General features: G+C 43.0%; 1 protein-coding gene across 1 annotated transcript in view; it reads left to right on the plus strand.

Annotated features, from left to right (window-relative positions):
* The first annotated feature begins 712 nt into the window (after nucleotides 1-712).
* ACTR10 (actin related protein 10) overlaps nucleotides 713-16,749 on the plus strand; it is a 36,039-nt gene continuing 20,002 nt past the window's right edge. Inside the window, exons 1-4 of the mRNA XM_053602354.1 lie at nucleotides 713-918; nucleotides 4,366-4,438; nucleotides 10,099-10,181; nucleotides 12,290-12,398. Coding sequence (XP_053458329.1) covers nucleotides 842-918; nucleotides 4,366-4,438; nucleotides 10,099-10,181; nucleotides 12,290-12,398 — 342 coding nt within the window. The 5' untranslated portion in view covers nucleotides 713-841. The remainder of the gene's footprint in view (nucleotides 919-4,365; nucleotides 4,439-10,098; nucleotides 10,182-12,289; nucleotides 12,399-16,749) is intronic.

A 16,749-nucleotide genomic window follows, 5' to 3' on the forward strand; every position in this document is an offset into this window, starting at 1 on the left:
AATCTCTCTGCGATTCGGTTCCTACAAAGAAAACGCCTGTTCCAGGTGTTTCCGGCGAAGATTAAATCACAGGCAGGACGCCGGCCTCAAACTCCGGGAAAGTGGCGGCGGTGGCAGGGGCCCCGGAAGAGCCACGAGAGAAATCCACCCGCCAACTCTACTCAGGCCAGGCCCGGGGAAGGACTGCGGCCCCGGCAGCGGGCGGTGCGGGAAGGACCGCGACGCCAGCGGCGAAGGACCTCGAAGATGGCTCCGCCCCGCTGGGGGCCCTCAGCGCTCCGCACTCACACCCGTGGCCGTCCTGGCCTTCTCCTTCCTAGTCCTCGGCACACAAGTACATGCCAGAACCCAGGCCCACACAGAATAAAGGCACGACCTGGGACAGCCCCGGCTGGCGCGCCTTGACCGCACGAGGCCCCGCCCCCGCCGCCACTGCGCGAGCGCTGACTCCGCCCCGCCCCCGAGCGCTGAGATCGCCCCACCCCCGAGCGCGGAGCCCACCCTGCCCCTCCCCCTGAGCACCGAGCCCGCCCTGCCCCGCCTCCCGAGCGCCAAGCCTGTTCCACCCCGAGCGCAGACCCCGTCCCGTCCCCGAGCGCGGAGCCCGCCCCGCCCCGCCCCGCGAGCGCCGAGCCCACCCCACGCCGGAGCGCGGAGCCCACCCTGCCCCGCCCCCTGAGCACCGAGCCCGCCCTGCCCCGCCCTCCGAGCGCCAAGCGCGCCCCGCCCCGAGCGCCGACCCTGTCCCTTCCCCGAGCGCCGAGCCGGTCACCACGCCTGAGCGCCGAGTCCAGCTGCCGCGGCGTCCGCGCTGGTCCTCCTCTCGGAGTTCCTGGACGCCATGCCGCTCTACGAGGGCCTGGGGAGTGGCGGGGAGAAGACGGCGGTCGTGATCGACCTGGGAGAGGCCTTTACCAAGTGAGTGGCTGTAACGCCAGCGGCGGTCGGCCCAAGGGGAGGGCGGGTGGCGAGCCGAGTCCCGGGCTGGGGCCGGGTGCTCTGTGCAGGCTCACAGGCAGGTCCAGGTGCCCCGCTTTCTTCTCCCAGCTCCCCTGCAAATGACGGCCCTTATTATTTCCACCTTGGGCGGTGCGACTCCTGAGGGCTGTTGTTGGGACGATCGGGCCTGACTCCAGAGAGGCCTCCGGAAGCTTGGAGAGAATTGTCTTCGCCGCCACCTCGGGTCGAAACCCTAAACCGGACCCTTTGAAATCATTCATGCAGAGGATGACAGAGACGATCTACCCATGGCTCTGGCTGGTTAGAAAGGCAACAGCCGAACTGGGATGCTAGATGATGGTTTCCATCATAAAACAGGTAGTAAATGGAGCTTCTGTTGGTGATGGAATTACAAATACTGTGGCGCTGTGGCTCAGGCCTGTAATCCTAGCACTGTGGGAGGCCGAGATCACATGGAGTTCAGAGACGAGCCTGAGCAAGGGAGAGACCCAGTCTCTACAAAAAAATACAAAAAAACACCCAGCCGGACATTATGGTGCACGGCTGTAGTCCCACTTACTGGGGAGGCTGAAGCAAGAGGATTGCTTTAGCCAAGAGTTTGAGGTTGCTGAGAGCTGTGATGCCATGTCACTCTACCCAGGTGACAGACTATTGCTCCTCAAGTATAGGGAATCAAACCAGGGAGACTGGGCACATAAGGAGGTGAAACACTGTAAGTAAGACTCTGGAAGTCCTTTGTTGGCCCTCTTAAAATCTTAGGTTACATTTAACATGTTTTAAAGGAAACCAAGTTCCTCAGCCTTTTGAATGGCAGATCCTCTTTCAGGGCCAGATGAAAACCATACATGAACAGACCTTCAGATAGTTGCACAGTTTCAGTGGATTGGCAGGGTCCTTGCACTCCAGATTAAGTATCCTTCTGCTGGGCTTGAGAGAGAGGAAAGTGACAGGCAATTACAACCTTATGTATATGTGTATATACACACTTACTTTTTTTTTTGAGACAGAATCTCACTCTGTTACCCAGGCTGGAGTGCCCTGACATCATACTAAACGGCAACCTCACATTCTTGGTCTTCAGCATTTCTCTTACCTCAGCTTCTCAAGTACCTGGGACCACAGGCCCTGCCACCACCCCTGGCTAGTTTTTTTATTTTTAGTACAGATGGGATCTCTGTCTTGCTCAGGCTCTTGTGGAACTCCTGAGCTCAGGCAGTGCTCCTGCCTCTGTCTCCTAGAGTGCTAGGATTACAGGCGTCAGTCACTGGACCCCACCAGACATGTATTTCTCAAATGGCAACATTTGAAAAATGTTCGTGACCTCTTAAGTACTTCCTAACATATAGTAAGTATTTAATAGCCATTTATTGTATAAGTGACTAAAAAGCACCTCCTTAAAAATTGGACTTCAGGCTCTAAAACAGGATGAAACATGGTCCTTGATTATGACATTCAATTACTGTTTTATACAAGGCTTTCGCTATTTACTTATATTTTCTTGTTTATTTAAAAATTTTTTAGTACCATGATAAATACCTTGAGGCTACTATTCAAAGGTAATTAGTTTGGCTGTACATGGAGGAAGCAGCAAAAAGCTATTAAACAGGAATTTGATTTTTTTTTTTTTTTTTTTAGAGATGGAGTCTCACTTGGTCACCCTCTGTAGAGTACTGTGTCGTCACAGCTCACAGCAACCTCCAGCTCTTGGGCTTAGGCGATTCTTTTGCCTCAGCCTCCAGAGTAGCTGGGACTACAGGCGTTGGCCACAACGCCCGGCTATTTTTTTGTTGCAGTTTGGCTGGGGCTGGGTTTGAACCTGCCACCCTTGGTATATGGGGCCGGCACCCTCCTCACTGAGCCACAGGTGCCGCCCAGGAAGACAATTATTGATAATAAAAGCAGGGAGGTGATGTTGTGAATTTGTGAAATGAAAGGAGTTGAAGCTACCTAATGGGTTGCATTCTGGGGAATTTGAGAAGCTAGTGAGCATGGAGATGGGAACAGTAGGAGATGGGGAGAGCACTTGGGAATAGGAAGAGAGCAGTACCAAAAAGTAGACGGCACAAGAAGAGGTGAAACTAAGACTAAACTAACATGATCATTTGCAAGTTTTTTAAAAAAGTTTTGTTTTCCTAATATAAAAAATGGAGGTAGCTAAATATCCAAGTAACGAAAATATTTTTTAAGTTATGAAATACGCAGTTTGAAAAATGATAGCAATGAAGGTCGTTAATATGGACAGAAGCTTATGGTCTGAGTTCACTGTGAATGAAGCATGATCATAACTGTCCAATATGCATAGTTTAAAATAAAAAAAAAACAGGCTGGAAGCAAACAGCAATATGGAAGCTAATAAATATTAGAATGATGGAATTATAAGTGATCCATCTGAATTATATGAATGAAATCACATAATACAGTACAGATTCAGGCTTGTAGAAATGTCTTACTTAAAAGTCAGCTACAGTTAAAATCTAGGGGAAGCTGTCTGGGATCTGGCCTGGTTCTCAATGACGTGGCTCAACGCACCAAAAGGATCGGAATTGTCAGTAAATACGGGACCTGCTATGGTGCCTCCCTCTGGAAAATGATGAAGAAAGTTGAAATCACCCAGCATACCAAGTACACTTGCTCCTCCTGTGGCAAAACCAAGATGAAGAGACAACTGCGGGGTCTGGTACTCTGGTTCCTGCATGGAAACAGCAGCTGGTGGTGCCTTGCCCTACAACACCACTTCTGCCATTACACTGACGTCTATATCAGAAGACCAGAGGAATTGAAAGACCATGGCAGAGCTTGGTCTGCCTTTTCAGAAAACATAAGCCTATAATAAAAAGGTTAATTTATGGAACAGAAAAGAAAATCTGGGGAAAATGCCCTAAAATAATACAGTTGACCCTTGAGTTTGGACTATGCAGGTCCAGTTTTATGCAGGTTTTTTTTTTTTTTAAATAAATACATTTGGCCCCCAGTATCTTGGGGTTTGTATCTGTAATCAAATTCAGATCAAGAATACAGTATTCATAGGATGGCTGTGTAACCTGTGGATATGGAGGGCTGACTGCAGGAATTGAATCTGCACAGATTTTGGAATCTGCAGGGGCGTCGTGGAACTAATCCCCAGGTACAAAGGGATGACTGTAAACTGGTTTATTTCAGTATCACTAATTGAAGTAATTTGAGTTTTTTCCTTTAATATACAATTATTAATATGTGATATTAACTTCTTAGTTTTGTTTGGGGGGGGGATCTCTTGATTGCCTCAGAGTTCCAGATGTTTCTGTGACCATTGCTTTGAAACAAATATACTAAAAACTCGTTTCAAAAAAAAAAAAAAACACTTGTTTCTATGACAAATATTTAGAATTCTGTAAGTTGAGTTTTCATTTTTCCATTTATTTACAGATGTGGATTTGCTGGAGAAACTGGTCCAAGATGTATAATTCCTAGTGTGATAAAAAGAGCTGGTTTGCCTAAGGTATTTTTAAAACAAATTAGCAAAATTTGTAGTATACTATAAAGTATTTTCAAATATGACTTCAAATAAAATTGTTTGGAATAATTTATATTTAGCACTGTATCTTATGGTTATATTTCCACGAGAACCTTTTAAAATCAACTTTATCAAGATCTAATTTTGCATATCATAAAGTTATGTTATATAGCAAACACCACAATCCAATTTTAGAATATTTTCATCACCCCACTAAGATCCCTAATGCCATTTATGGTCAGTCCCCATTCCTGCCCCAACTCACCACTGGTATGTTTCTGTTTTTAGAGATTTGCCTTTTCTGTATATTCTTTATAAATGAAATCATATAATATCCAGAAAATTTTTAGCCCTAGTAAAATAGTTTCACTGCGTATAAGCCTAGTGTAATATAATCACTGGAATAATTTTATTCTTCTCTTATTTAAAATGTCTTCATTAGGCTCAGCACCCGTAGCACAGTGGTTATGGCACCAGCCACATACACCAAGGGTGGCGGGTTCGAACCCAGCCCGGGCCAGCTAAACAACTGCAACCAAAAAATAGACGGGCGTTGTGACGGGTGCCTATAGTCCCAGCTTCTTGGGAGGCTGAGCCAAGAGAATCGCTTAAGCCCAAGAGTTGGAGGTTGCTGAGCTGTGACACCATGGCACTCTACTAAGGACAACAGTGAGACTCTGTCTCAAAAAACAAAATAAAATAAAATGTCCTCATTAAATTTTATTAAAATAGGTCTTCATTCCATTATCTGTAGTTCTAAGATCTAAAGACTTTTGAAAAACAAACGTTTTTTGAGACGAGGGGCAATGTAACCTAATTTTTTCTTCCCTCATATTAATTAATAAATAAAAAAATCTAGAGAAAATAAGAGACAGGGAGTGGGGTTAGGTTGGGGGGGGGGTGTCTTGCTATGTTGCCCAGGCTAGTCTTTTTTTTTTTTTTTTTTTGTTGCAGTTTGGCTGGGGCTGGGTTTGAACCCGCCACCCTCGGCATATGGGGCCGGCGCCCCACTCACTGAGCCACAGGCGCCACCCATGCCCAGGCTAGTCTTAAACTTCTAGGCTCAGGTTGGGAGCAGTGGCCAGGTGTGCTGGCTTGCACCTGTGATCCTAGCACTCTGGGGTGCCAAAGTAGGTAGATGCTTGAGCTCAGGAGTCTGAGACCAGTCTGAGCAAGAGTGAGACAAAGCCAGTGGAAGCACTCTGGGCTGGGCACTGCTGTTAGGTGGACACTAGGAGGAAATGCGCCAGTGGAGTCCTGAGAGGATGCGCTCGGAGGAGGGGCCCTGGGGTAGGCAGCTGTGGGAACGTCCTTCAGTGGGTCTGAAAGGGCATCTGCCTGTGTGATCATAGAGCCGAGGGCTTGCTTTTTCATGAGGAAGGTTATAATTCTGCTATCATAATTTTTGTTTCTGTTGCCTGTTATGAACTAATGCAACTGAACTATTATATTAACGCTACTATCTTATTTAGCAAATGCATATGTGAGGGGTTTTTTGTTTTGTTTTGTTTTTGGTAGAGTCTTACTTGGTTGCCCGGGGTAGAGTGCCCTGGTGTCTCACAGCAGGGCACTCTAGTGTTTGAGAAGCTCACAGCAACCTCAAACTCTTGGGCTCAAGTGATTCTCTTGCCTCAGCCTCCCACGTAGCTGAACTATGGGTGCCTGCTACAAAGCCCAGCTTTTGTTTTTTGATTTTTTTTTTTTTTGTAGAGACAGAGTCTCACTTTACTGCCCTTGGTAGAGTGCTGTGGCGTCACACGGCTCACAGCAACCTCCAGCTCTTGGGCTTATGTGATTCTCTTGCCTCAGCCTCCCAAGCAGCTGGGACTACAGGCGCCCGCCACAACACCCGGCTATTTTTTTGTTGCAGTTTGGCCGGGGCTGGGTTTGAACCCGCCACCCTCGGTACATGGGGCCAGCGCCCTACTCACTGAGCCACAGGAGCTGCCCAGCTTTTTTTTTTTTTTTTTTAAGAGACAGGGTCTCACTCTTGCTCACGCTGGTCTTGAACTCAGGCATCCACCTGCCTCAGCCTCCCAGGTTACAGGTATAAGCTACCATGCCTGGCTGCATGTGTTTTATAAAACATATATATGTATGTATGTATATATATATATATATTGGCCAGGTGTGGTGGCTCACACCTATAATCCCAGCACTTGGGAGGCTGAGGTGGGTAGATTGCCTGAGCTCACAGGTTCGAGACCAGCTTGAGCCAGAACAAGACCCCATCTCTAAAAAAAATAGCTGGGTGTTGTGGCAGGTACCTATAGTCCCAGCTATTTGGGAGGCTGAGGCAAGAGGATCACTTGAACCCAAAAGTTCGAGGTTGCTGTGAGCTAAGACGTCACAGCACTCTACTGTAGGTGACCAAGTGAGACTATGTCTCAAAATAAAAATATGTAACAGAATAGACTGGCCCATTGATTTGTATTTGGAATTAGAATGCACCGGAAATCTTTTTAATTACACTTGATTGGGAGTCATTTCATTGATTTTAAAACATTCTGTGTATCACTGGACAAGCCAGAAATAATGGTAGATATTTGTGATATGGTACTCAAAAGTCTGATGGAAGTTCCTATTTGTTAGTAATTTTGCTTTATGGTAATTGGCATGACTGTTACTAGATAGATTCCTTACTGGACTTAGAGTCTTTGCATGCTCATGGACATTTATCTTCGTTTGAAAAGACAAATGTAAAAAAATAGATAAATAAGAAAAGACATGTATATGAAGTATATAAATGTATATATGGTTTGGAACCTTCTATGAGCCACATAAAATGAAGAAATTAGTCAAGCTGATGATGGTCTTTCCTTTGAAAGAGTAAAGAAGAGAGGTTTTCCAGTGATGCATCAGGATTCTTAGAGCTTTCTGAGGAGCGTAAGTGAAGCTCTCACTCTGCGTACGCGTATTAGTGTTGACTTACCACTTGGGGGTGCGTATGCTGCTTTACTGCTAATGGTGCTTGTGCTCATTTTAATACCATGTATTTATAAACAACCTGCTATGTTCCTGCTACTGTATCATTTGAAGAAGGATATATCAGAAGCAAGCCAGAAATAGTTCTTGCCCCATGGAACTTAGTCTGACAGAAAGTTAAACATTAACTAGTTAAATAATAATTATTAACAGTTAAATAATTGAGCATGGTAGTGTGACAGAAAGGAAGGTATCAGTGTCTTGGGAGTGACCATGAACCGCAGGAGGAACACAAGGTGGAACTTGACAGTGTGCTCTTACGTTGGCAGCACTGTACAGGCAGCTTGGAAAGGTCTCATAACCTTGGTATAACGGCGTCTCAGTGCTGCTGTGTTTGTCTGACAGCTGGCTGAGTGGCATTCAGGATTGTGGTTGTGTATTTTTATGTGCTGTCAAGAGAATGTTGGAGCTTGAATTAGAGGAACAACCAAACGTTAAATTTCTTATTAAACTTGGCAAGAGTGGAAGTGAAATTAGGGACATGTTGGTCCAAGTTTATGGGTATAACGCCATGAGGAAAACAGCAGTGTACAAATGGATTAAATATTTTTCTGAGGGGAGAGAAAGTGTCAGTGATGAAGAGAAGTCAGGGTGGACAGTAATGAGGAGAACTGTAGAAAAGATTGCAAAAATTCTTTGAATCGTGTATCAAAATCGTTGGCTGATTGTAAGAAGCATAGCACATCAATAGAGAAACAGGAAAATCTTCACTGAAAGTCTTGGCATGAGAAAGGTGTGTGCAAATAATGGTCCCAAAGGAACTCACTGATGAATGAAGGTGAAGGAGAGTCAAAGTTTGCCAAGACATTTTCGAGAGGTGAGATGTTTGGGGTCATGTTATCACTGGCAATGAAACATGGGTGGACCAATAGGACCCTGAAACGAAGTGTCAGGTTGCACAATGGAAGTCAGCCCGTTCTGCCTGCCAAAGAAGTCTCATTAGCCAACTCAACAGTCAAAACAATGTTGTTAAGTAGTTTTGATATCAGAGGGATTATTCATTATGAATTTGTACTAACTAGACAAATAGTGAACCAAGTTTACTATTTGGGAATGCTGAGTAGGTGCCATGAAAAAGTTAGACATAAATGACCTGTTTTGCCAACAGCTTGTGGCTCTTGTATCACAATAATGCAGCAGCTCCCATGGCACTGTCTCCGAGGGAGAGTTTAGCCAGTAAACAGATAACTGTATTAGAATACCCTCCCTACTAACTCGATCTGACCCACAATGACTTTACCCAAAAAATAAAGGAAATATTGAAAGGGTTTTTTTTTTTTTTTTTTTTTTTTGAGACACAGACTCATTCAGTTACCCTGGGGTCGAGTACTATGATGTCATAGCTCACAGCAACTTCAAACTCTTGGGTTCAAAAGATTTCTTGCCTTAGCCTCTGTAGTAGCTGAGACTGCAGGCACCTGGCACAACGCCTGGCTATTTTTAGAAACACCTATTTTTGGGTCTCACTCTTGCTCAGGTTGGTCTCAAACTGTGAGCTCAAGTGATGCACCTATCTCAGCCTCCCAGAGGGCTAGGATTACAGGCATGGGCCACCATGGTTGGCTTTACGGAAGACATTTTACTAACATTCAGGACATCCAAGAGCAATATGATAACAGCTTTCATGGCTATTCCAGGAAAAGAGTTCCAAAATTGCTTTGAAGGGTGGACTAGGCACTGGTATAGGTGTATAGCCTCCCAGGGAGAGTACTTTAGTGACTGGAGTGATATTCAGCAGTGAAATATGCAGCACTTTTTCTAGGATGAGTTCATGAACTTAATTGTCATACCTCGTATTTGAGGAAGCCTATAATGTGTTTTGGTCAATGCTTATTTTTATCATCAGTCATACTAAAATATATAAGAGGAAAAATGCATATGAGTATAGCTTTTACCTATAAACAGTGGTCCCAACCTTTTTGGCCCCAGGGATCATTTTCATGGAAGACCATTTTTTCCAAAGACTTAGGTTGGGGGGAGGATGGCTTCAGGATGATTTGAGCACATCACATTTATTATGTACTTTATTTATTTTATTATTACATTGTAACATATAATGAAATAGTTACACAACTCACCATCATGCAGATTCAGTGGAGCCTGAGCTTGTTTTCCTGCAACTGGACAGTCCCAGCACTAGCGTCACCATCTCAGCTCCACCTCAGATCATCAGATTCTCATAAGGAGCACACAGCCTAGATCCCTCACACGCGCAGTTTACAGTAAGGTTCCCTCCCTTGTGAGAATGGAATGCTGCCTCTGCTCTGACAGGAGGTGGAGCTCAGGAGGTGATACCAGCAATGGGGAGGGAGTATAAATACAGATGAACCTTCTGGCACCACCGCTCACCTCCTGCTGTGCAGCCTGGTTGCTAACAGCCACAGACCAGGACTGGTTCACAGCCCAGGGGTTGGGGACTGCAGCCTATGAACACATGCTTCTGTCATCACAAGCCAAACAATTCTGTCATCTTACATATGCCATTTATTAAGGATTCCTAATTTAAGATACTACTATGTATTTTATTTTTGTATCTATTCTCATTACAAATTGTTTTTTATTTATTACCAGAAAATGCATTTGCAAAATGAATAAGCACATTTTAATTTTAATCTGAGGTCATTTTATTAATATAAATTAATCATTTTAATTTTTTACAGCCTATCAAAGTTGTTCAGTATAATATCAATACAGAAGAATTATATTCCTACCTAAAGGAATTCATCCATATCCTATATTTTAGGTAAGATACAATTCCTTTTTTTTTTTTTTTTTTTTTGGTGATGAGATAGATTTTCTTAATGCCAGTCATAATAATATTTGGTTGATGAGAAAAAATTGACTTTCACTGCCTTTTCAAAACTGTATTTGAACACTAGAAAATTAACACATGTAAAGAAGTTTTGAAAATAAAATGTCTGGGCAGCGCCTGTGGCTCAGTGAGTAGGGCACTGGCCCCATATACCGAGGTGGTGGGTTCAAACCCAGCCCTGGCCAAACTGCACCAACAACAAAAAATAGCCGGGCATTGTGGCAGGCGCCTGTAGTCCCAGCTACTTGGGAGGCTGAAGCAAGAGAATCACTTAAACCCAGGAGTTGGAGGTTGTTGTGAGCTGTGACGCCATGGCACTCTACCAAGGGTGATAAAGTGAGACTCTGTCTCTAAAAAAAAAAAAAAGAAAGAAAGAAAGAAAATCAAATGTCCATTAATGAAGGTGATTGATAATTATTCAACAGAGAAACACAATGCATTCATTAAAAATAGAATTCTGGCTTGGCCCTTGTGGCTCAAGCTGCTATGGTGCCAGCCACATACACCTGAACTGGCGGGTTTGAATCCAGCCTGGGCCCGCCAAACAACAATGATGGCTGCAACCAAAAAATAGCCAGGCATTGTGGCAGGCGCCTGTAGTCCCAGCTACTTGGGAGGCAGAGGCAGGAGAATTGCTTGAGCCCAGGAGTTGGAGGTTGCTGTGAGCTGTGATGGCATGGCACTCTACCCAGGGTGACAGCTAGAGGCTCTGCCTCAAAAAAAAAAAGTTCTATGTAGCAGTACAGAAAGGTGTCTTAGATGTATTGATAAGTGATAAAAACCAAGTTGAAGAACAACATCTGTGGAATGACATTTCTTTTTTTTGAGACAGAGACTCACTATGTCGCCCTCAGTAGAGTGCTGTGGTGTCACAGCTCAGAGCAACTTCAAACTCTTGGGCTTAAACGATTCTCTTCCCTCAGCCTCCCAAGTGGCTAGGACTACAGGTGCCTGTCACAACATCTGGCTATTTTTTGTTACTGTTGTTTAGCTGGCCTGGCCAGGTTCGAACCCGCCACGTTTGGTGTATGTGGCTGGTGCTGTAACCACTGTGCTACGAGCACCGAGCCAGAATGATAGTTCTGTTACAATATTTGCATACACATTCACAAGAATGAAAAGTATGCGAACTGCATTCAGTAATAGTTTCTGGGCTGTCAGAGTGTAAAATTCTTGTGCTTTCCAAGTTAAAAATACCTATAATATTTGGAATTTTGGGAGCACATATTACTTTTGTAACCTAATGAAAAATCATTTTAATGACTTAAGTTAGTAATCATAGTAGGCTATGGTTTTAGTTTTCTAAAATAAATGAGTTATTCACAATAAAGTTCTGGCACAGTGCATGGCACATAGGAAGAGGTCAGAAACATCTTTCAGGGCTAATAAAATGAATGTGTCTATCTACCCAGGAGAAAAAAAAATCATTTTATCATAAGGCCATGTGCGCTAGATGGTTTATTTATTATTCAGCCCAGTTTATAATCGCCAAGATGTGGAATCAACTCAAGTGTGCCATCAACCCATGAACAGATTAACAAAGTTGGTATATGTATACCATGAAATACTATTCCGCCATAAGAAAAGATGGAGACTTTGCATGTTTTTTATTAACCTGAATAGAGTTGAAACACATCATCATTGGTAAAGTTGCAAAAGAATAGAAAAGCAAATATCAAGTGTTCTCAATACTAATATGCCCAACAAGAGAAAAACTCAATTCAAGTTGGGGGAAGGGAGAAAGGAGAAGGGGATTGGTATGATCTCACCTAATGGGCACAATGTGGGGGTATATGGCACACCTCCTGGCTGTGGGGCACAACTACAACAGGGACCTTACCTAACACACGCAGATGTTGTAAACTATTCTTTTGTACCTTTATATTAATCTGAAATTTAGAAAAAATGAAGGTGTCTTTTGTCTTAAAGCATCTTAAGCTAAGATAGTGTAATGTCTCTATTCTTATCAAGTTATATTACTTACCAAAATAAATGCAAACTTTTACTTTCTCTTAAAAAACAATCCTTTCCCTTTTCAGGCACCTGTTGGTGAATCCCAGAGACCGCCGGGTTGTGGTCATCGAGTCAGTCTTGTGTCCCTCTCACTTCAGAGAGACACTCACACGAGTTCTTTTCAAATATTTTGAGGTACCTATTTTTAAATTAAATGAGTAAATTGCTTTTGAAGGTAAAAGAAAAGTGATAAAATTCTTATTAGTTGTCAGGGAATCTTTCTTCCCTTTTTCTGGTATGTACTCAAAAAACTTAAACTAAAATGTTCTTATTTTTATTTTTCATTGTATATATAACACAGTAGAGGAATCAGATGATAGAAGCCTCTTCAAATTGGCCATGTATTTTTTTTCCTTTGTATGGTTAGTTTATGCTTAATTAGCGTTTCTTCCAACCCTTAGATAATTGGAGATTTCTTTTAATTAGTGTTATTCATTCATTTATTTATTTTGAGTAGAATCTCCCTATATCACCCAGGCTAGAGTTTTGTGGCATCATCGCTCACAGCAACCTCAAACTCTTAGGCTCAAGAGATCCTCTTGCCTCAGCCTCCCAAGTATCCCCTACAACACCTGGGTAGTTTTTCTATTTTTAGTACAGATGGGGTCTTGCTCTTGTTCACACCACATACAAAGGCTGGTCTTGAACTGAGCTCAAGGGATCCTCCTACCTTGGTCTCCCAGAGTGCTAGGATTGCAGGTGTGAGCCATCAGGCTGGGCCAGCAGTTATATCTCTAAGTTATATTTTGGTAAGGCAGGTGCTGAGAAATAGATTGCACAGCCTCCTGTACTTCCTGGTGTCATAGGTCCAGGAATTTTGTTGGCAGTATGGAGAACCCGAAGCAAAACAAGAAAATGTCACTGCAGCCTCACTTAAATAACATAGAAGGTGCTTCCAGTTTTAGTTGCCTTTGTGTTAGTATCCTTATTTTGCATCTGATTAGAACACCTGCTGTGGCTAGATGGGGAAGTAGAGCCACTGTTTTTGTCTGCCGCTGGATTGTGGTGGACTTGCAGTGTTTTGATAGGATATCTGGCATTTGAGATGTTATCGAGTCTGCAGATTCTCACCGAAAAAGCTGTCACACAGAACTCTTTGAAGATTTGCTCTTCAAACTACTATATTGTAGTGTTTTAAAAATAATAGTTCATGGGTGGCACCTGTGGTTCAAAGGAGTAGGGTGCTGGCCTCACCCCATATACAGGAGGTGGCAGGTTCAAACTCAGCCCTGGCCAAAACCTGCAAAAAAAAAAAAAAATAATAATAATAATAATAGTTCGTGTTATAAGCTGTGCAAATAAAGACAATCAAGAATGCTTTTCTGGGCTCGGCACCTGCGGCTCAAGCGGCTAAAGTGCCAGCCACATACACCTGAGCTGGCGGGTTCAAATCTAGCCCAGGGCCCACCAAACAACAATGACAGCTGCAACCAAAAAATAGCCGGGCATTGTGACAGATGCCTGTAGTCCCAGCTACTTGGGAGGCCGAGGCAAGAGAATTGCTTGAGCCCAGGAGTTGGAGGTTGCTGTGAGCTGTGATGCTACCGCACTGTAGGGTGCCATATACTGGAAGTGGTGGGTTCAAACTGGCCCTGGCCAAAAACTGCAAAAAAAAATAAAAAATTTAAAAAATAAAAAAAGAATGTTTTTCTGTATTTTCATTTTGATGGCAAAGGCATCTATTTATTATTTTTTAAATTAAATCATAGCTGTGTTCATCATTGCAATCATGGGGTATAATGTGCTGGTTTTAGGTACAATTTGAAATAGTTTCATCAAACTGGTTAACATAGCCTTCATGACATTTTCTTAGTTACTGCGTTAAGACATTTATATTCTGCATTTAGAAAGTTTTACATGTACCCTTGTAAGATGCAGCATAGGTGTGGTCCCGCCAATTACTCTCCTTCTAATCATCCTCCCCCCTCCCTACCCTCTTCCCTTTCCCCATATTCTTGGGCTATAATTGGGTTATAGCTTTCATATGAAAGCTATAAATTGATTTCATAGTAAGGCTAAGTACATTGGATAATTTTTCTTCCATTCCTGAGATACTTTCCTAAGAAGAATATGTTCCAGCTTCATCCATGTAAACATGAAAGAGGTAAAATCTCCATCTTTCTTTAAGGCTGCATAATATTCAATGGTGTCCATATACCACAGTTTATTAATCCATTCATGGGTCAGTGGGCACTTGGGCTTCTTCCATGACTTAGCAATTATGAATTGGGCTGCAATAAACATTCTGGTACAAATATCATTGTTATAATGTGATTTTTGGTCTTGTGGATATATACCTAGTAGAGGAATTGTAGGATCAAATGGCAGGTCTATTTTTAGATCCCTAAGTGTTCTCCAAACATCATTCCAAAAGGAACGTATTAGTTTGCATTCACTCCAGCAGTGTGGAAGTGTTCCCTTTTCTCCACATCCACGCCAACATCTCTGGTTTGGGGATTTTGTGATATGGGCTAATCTTACTGGAGTTAGATGATATCTCAAAGTTTTAATTTGCATTTCTCTGATGATTAAGGATGATGAGTATTAGGGTGGCGCCTGTGGCTCAGTCGGTAAGGCGCCGGCCCCACATACCGAGGGTGGAGGGTTCAAACCCAGCCCCGGCTGAACTGCAAACCAAAAAATTGCTGGGTGTTGTGGCGGGCGCCTGTAGTCCCAGCTACTCGGGAGGCTGAGGCAAGAGAATCGCTTCAGCCCAGGAGTTGGAGGTTGCTGTGAGCTGTGTGAGGCCACGGCACTCTACCGAGGGCGATAAAGTGAGACTCTGTCTCTACAAAAAAAAAAAAAAAAGGATGATTATTTTTTCATATGTCTGTAGGCCGTGCGCCTGTCTTCTTCAGAGAAGTTTCTCTTCAAGTCCCGTGCCCACCCTGCGATGGGATGACTTGTTCTTTTCTTGCTAATATGTTTGAGTTCTCTGTGGATTCTGGTTATTAAACCTTTGTCAGAGACATAACCTGCAAATATCTTCTCCCATTCTGAGGGCTGTTTGCTTGCTTTACTTACTGTGTTCTTGGCTGTGCAGAAGCTTTTTAGTTTGATCAGGTCCAGTAATGTGTTTTTGGTGTTGCTTCAGTTGCCCCGCGGGTCCTCCTCATAAAATACTCTCCCAGGCCAGTTTCTTCAAGAGTTTTCCCTGCACTTTCTTCTAGTATTTTTATAGTTCCATGTCTTTTTTTTTTATTATTTCTTTATTAAATCATAGCTGTGTAAATTGATATGATCATGGGGCATCATACGCTTGCTTCATAGACCATTTGACACATTTTCATCACAATGGTTAACATAACCTTCCTGTCATTATCTCAGTTACTGTGCCAAGACATTTACATTCAACATTTACCAAGTTTCGCAAATACCCCTATAGTTCCATGTCTTAAGTTTAAATCTTTAATCCAGTGAAAGTCTATCTTAGTTAATGGTGAAAGGTGTGGGTCCAGTTTCAGTCTTCTACAGGTTGCCAGCCAGTTCACCCAGCACCATTTGTTAAATAGGGAATCTTTTCCCCCCTGAATGTTTTTTTTTTTTTTTTTTTTTTTCCCCCTGAATGTTTTTAATTGGCTTGTCGAAGATCAAACAACAGTAAGTAGCTGGGTTCATCTCTTGGTTCTCTATTCTGTTCCAGACATCTACCTCTCTGTTTTTGTGCCAGTACCATGCTGTTTTGATCACTATCGATTTGTAGTAAAGTCTGAGGTCTGGTAGTGTGATTCCTCCTGTTTTGTTTTTATTTCTGAGTAATGTCTTGGCTATTCGAGGTTTTTTCTTTTTTCTTTTTTTTTTTGGTTTTTGGCCAGGGCTAGGTTTGAACCCGCCACCTCTGGCATATGGGACTGGCGCCCTACTCCTTGAGCCACAGGCGCCGCCCAGTTCGAGGTTTTTTCTGATTCCATATAAAATGAAGTATTATTTTTTCGAGATCTTTAAAGCATGACAGTGGAGCTTTAATAGGGATTGCATTAAAATTGTATATTGCTTTGGGTAGTATGGACATTTTAACAATGTTGATTCTTCCCAGCCATGAGCATGGTATGTTTTTCAATTTGTTAACATCTTCAGCTATTTCTTTTCCTAGAGTTTCATAGTTCTCTTTATAGAGATCTTTCACGTCCTTTGTTAGGTAAACTCCCAAATGTTTCATCTTCTTTGGCACTACTATGAATGGAATAGAGTCCTTGACTGTTTTTTCAGCTTAACTATTGTTGGTATATATAAAGGCTACAGATTTATGAGTGTTGATTTTGTAAACTGAGACACCGCTGTATATCTTGATCACTTATAAGTGTTTTGTAGTAAAATCCATGGTGTTTTCCAGATAACACAATCATATCATCTGTGAAGAGTGAAAATTTCATCTCCCCTGACCCTATGTGGATACCCTTGATCGCCTTTTCTTGCCTAATTGCTATGGCTAAAACTTCCAAGACAATGTTAAAGAGCAATGGAGACAATGGGCAATCTTGCCTGG

Source organism: Nycticebus coucang, chromosome 9 (assembly GCF_027406575.1).
Source record: "Nycticebus coucang isolate mNycCou1 chromosome 9, mNycCou1.pri, whole genome shotgun sequence".
Lineage (NCBI taxonomy): Eukaryota > Metazoa > Chordata > Mammalia > Primates > Lorisidae > Nycticebus > Nycticebus coucang.